General features: G+C 38.6%; 1 protein-coding gene across 1 annotated transcript in view; it reads right to left on the bottom strand.

Annotated features, from left to right (window-relative positions):
• Nucleotides 1-1,278, bottom strand: part of LOC104954146 (synaptic vesicle glycoprotein 2B-like) — a gene marked incomplete at its 3' end in the record, with an annotated part of 14,108 nt that extends 12,830 nt beyond the window's left edge. The window contains exons 1-2 of the mRNA XM_010781220.1: nt 633-1,278; nt 531-544 (exon numbers count right to left, since the gene is read on the bottom strand). Coding sequence (XP_010779522.1) covers nt 531-544; nt 633-868 — 250 coding nt within the window. The remainder of the gene's footprint in view (nt 1-530; nt 545-632) is intronic.
• Between the last annotated feature and the right edge of the window lie 272 nt (nt 1,279-1,550).

Raw genomic sequence — 1,550 nt, 5'->3', positions numbered from 1 at the left:
CTGCAATCTTTAAAGGTCGTTTTCTCAAAATGAGTTTTTTCTCCTACTCTGAGTTCGAAATTTCAACTTCAGTAGCACGTAGACACACCAAACCTTCCAGTTATATTCCTATCAATATTATGAAGGCTTTTACAGAAGGGTTTGTTCATATATCATTCATAGCCTGAATTATACAACATTGTATACCTAAAAACATGGCAAAAATTGATATTTTAGGGCTGTTGACAGTATTTTCTGATTTATGGAGTGATAAAAAGAGATATCCAAAATCCCTTTTGTAAAAGCCTTAGATACTAATATGACTACAAAATGAAACAAGAATTTTTAACCTGGCTTTATCCAAAGTTCAGATTTCGATTCCTGAAATGTGTTAAAATATGCACATATTTGATGAGATAATGGATAATTTGCATATTTAAACATGCTATTTCAGAAAACTTGTAATACAAAAGACAATTGCCTTATTGTAAGTAATTAACTGGAGAAATTTCTAGCTGATACCTTTAAGTTAAAAAAATTACCCTATTCACCTGGGGTGTCTCGCCTTAAGTAGAATGCTTGGAATTATTAAGACTTCTGCTAATGCTGCACATTTTCACAAGAACACATAGAACCAGCGTGCTGGGCCTCACCGTGCTGCTCTCTGTGCAGCCTTCACCTCGTCAGGGTGGGGTATCCCTTGATATTCTCCTTCGTACATCTGATCCTCTTCATCATGTCCTTCTGTCGCATCGCTCGCTGCATCCTCTTCCTGGGTAGGGTAGTCTGCCTGGTAACCATATCCATCATGGCCTCCACCTTCTCCGTAACTCCCATAGCTGTCACCTCCTCCTTGGTGGTATACGTTGTTTTGGTATGGGTCAGCCATCTTGGTTTACTAAACTCACTATACTAATGGCTAACTTTACTGCAAGTACAAGGTCACTGTTTGGCTTGCTAGTTATGTATAGTCTGCTGGTAGTTAATAACTGGTGAGATAAACTTGCAGTTTGACCCTTTAGTTCAGCATGATGAGGTTATTAGCCTATATATGAATATGATGCAGAATAACTACAGTAAAAGTCATTAGTTACAGTGACCGTGTGCTTTTTACAGCCAAGATTGCTAGATTAAAGTAGATCTTCTAAACATGAAGGTGCTCTCCTTTTATGTATCTCTGTAATAATGTGTGATGTCTCTGTCCCTGGTGTTAGTTGTGATGCTGCTGTGAGTTATTCCAGAGTCCTGTCAGATATTATCTTCAGTTTTCACTCCTGAAAAGAAAGAAACTCAGGTTGATTCATCTTCATGGCAAAATGCTGTAAAGACTACAGTACTGCAGACTTAAAGCTAACCTATTATGCTATATTTCAACAATATATTATAGGGCCATATCTTTACAAAACATGTATCTGAAGTGTTTTGCTCAAAATACCAAGCAGATCACCAATTGTAGCATGCCTCATATCCCTCTTCAGCCCTGTTACTAAAGTGCTGATTCTGGGTCTGGCCCTTTAAATGTAACCGAGCTGCTGCTGGCCACGCCCCTTTGGAGCTGCTGCTGGTTACGC

This window comes from Notothenia coriiceps, unplaced genomic scaffold (genome assembly GCF_000735185.1).
Source record: "Notothenia coriiceps isolate Sejong01 unplaced genomic scaffold, NC01 NC01_scaffold00022882, whole genome shotgun sequence".
Classification (NCBI taxonomy): Eukaryota; Metazoa; Chordata; class Actinopteri; order Perciformes; family Nototheniidae; genus Notothenia; species Notothenia coriiceps.
The sequence above is the reverse complement of the archived record's forward strand: the minus strand, read 5'-3'. Positions and strand labels throughout refer to the sequence as shown.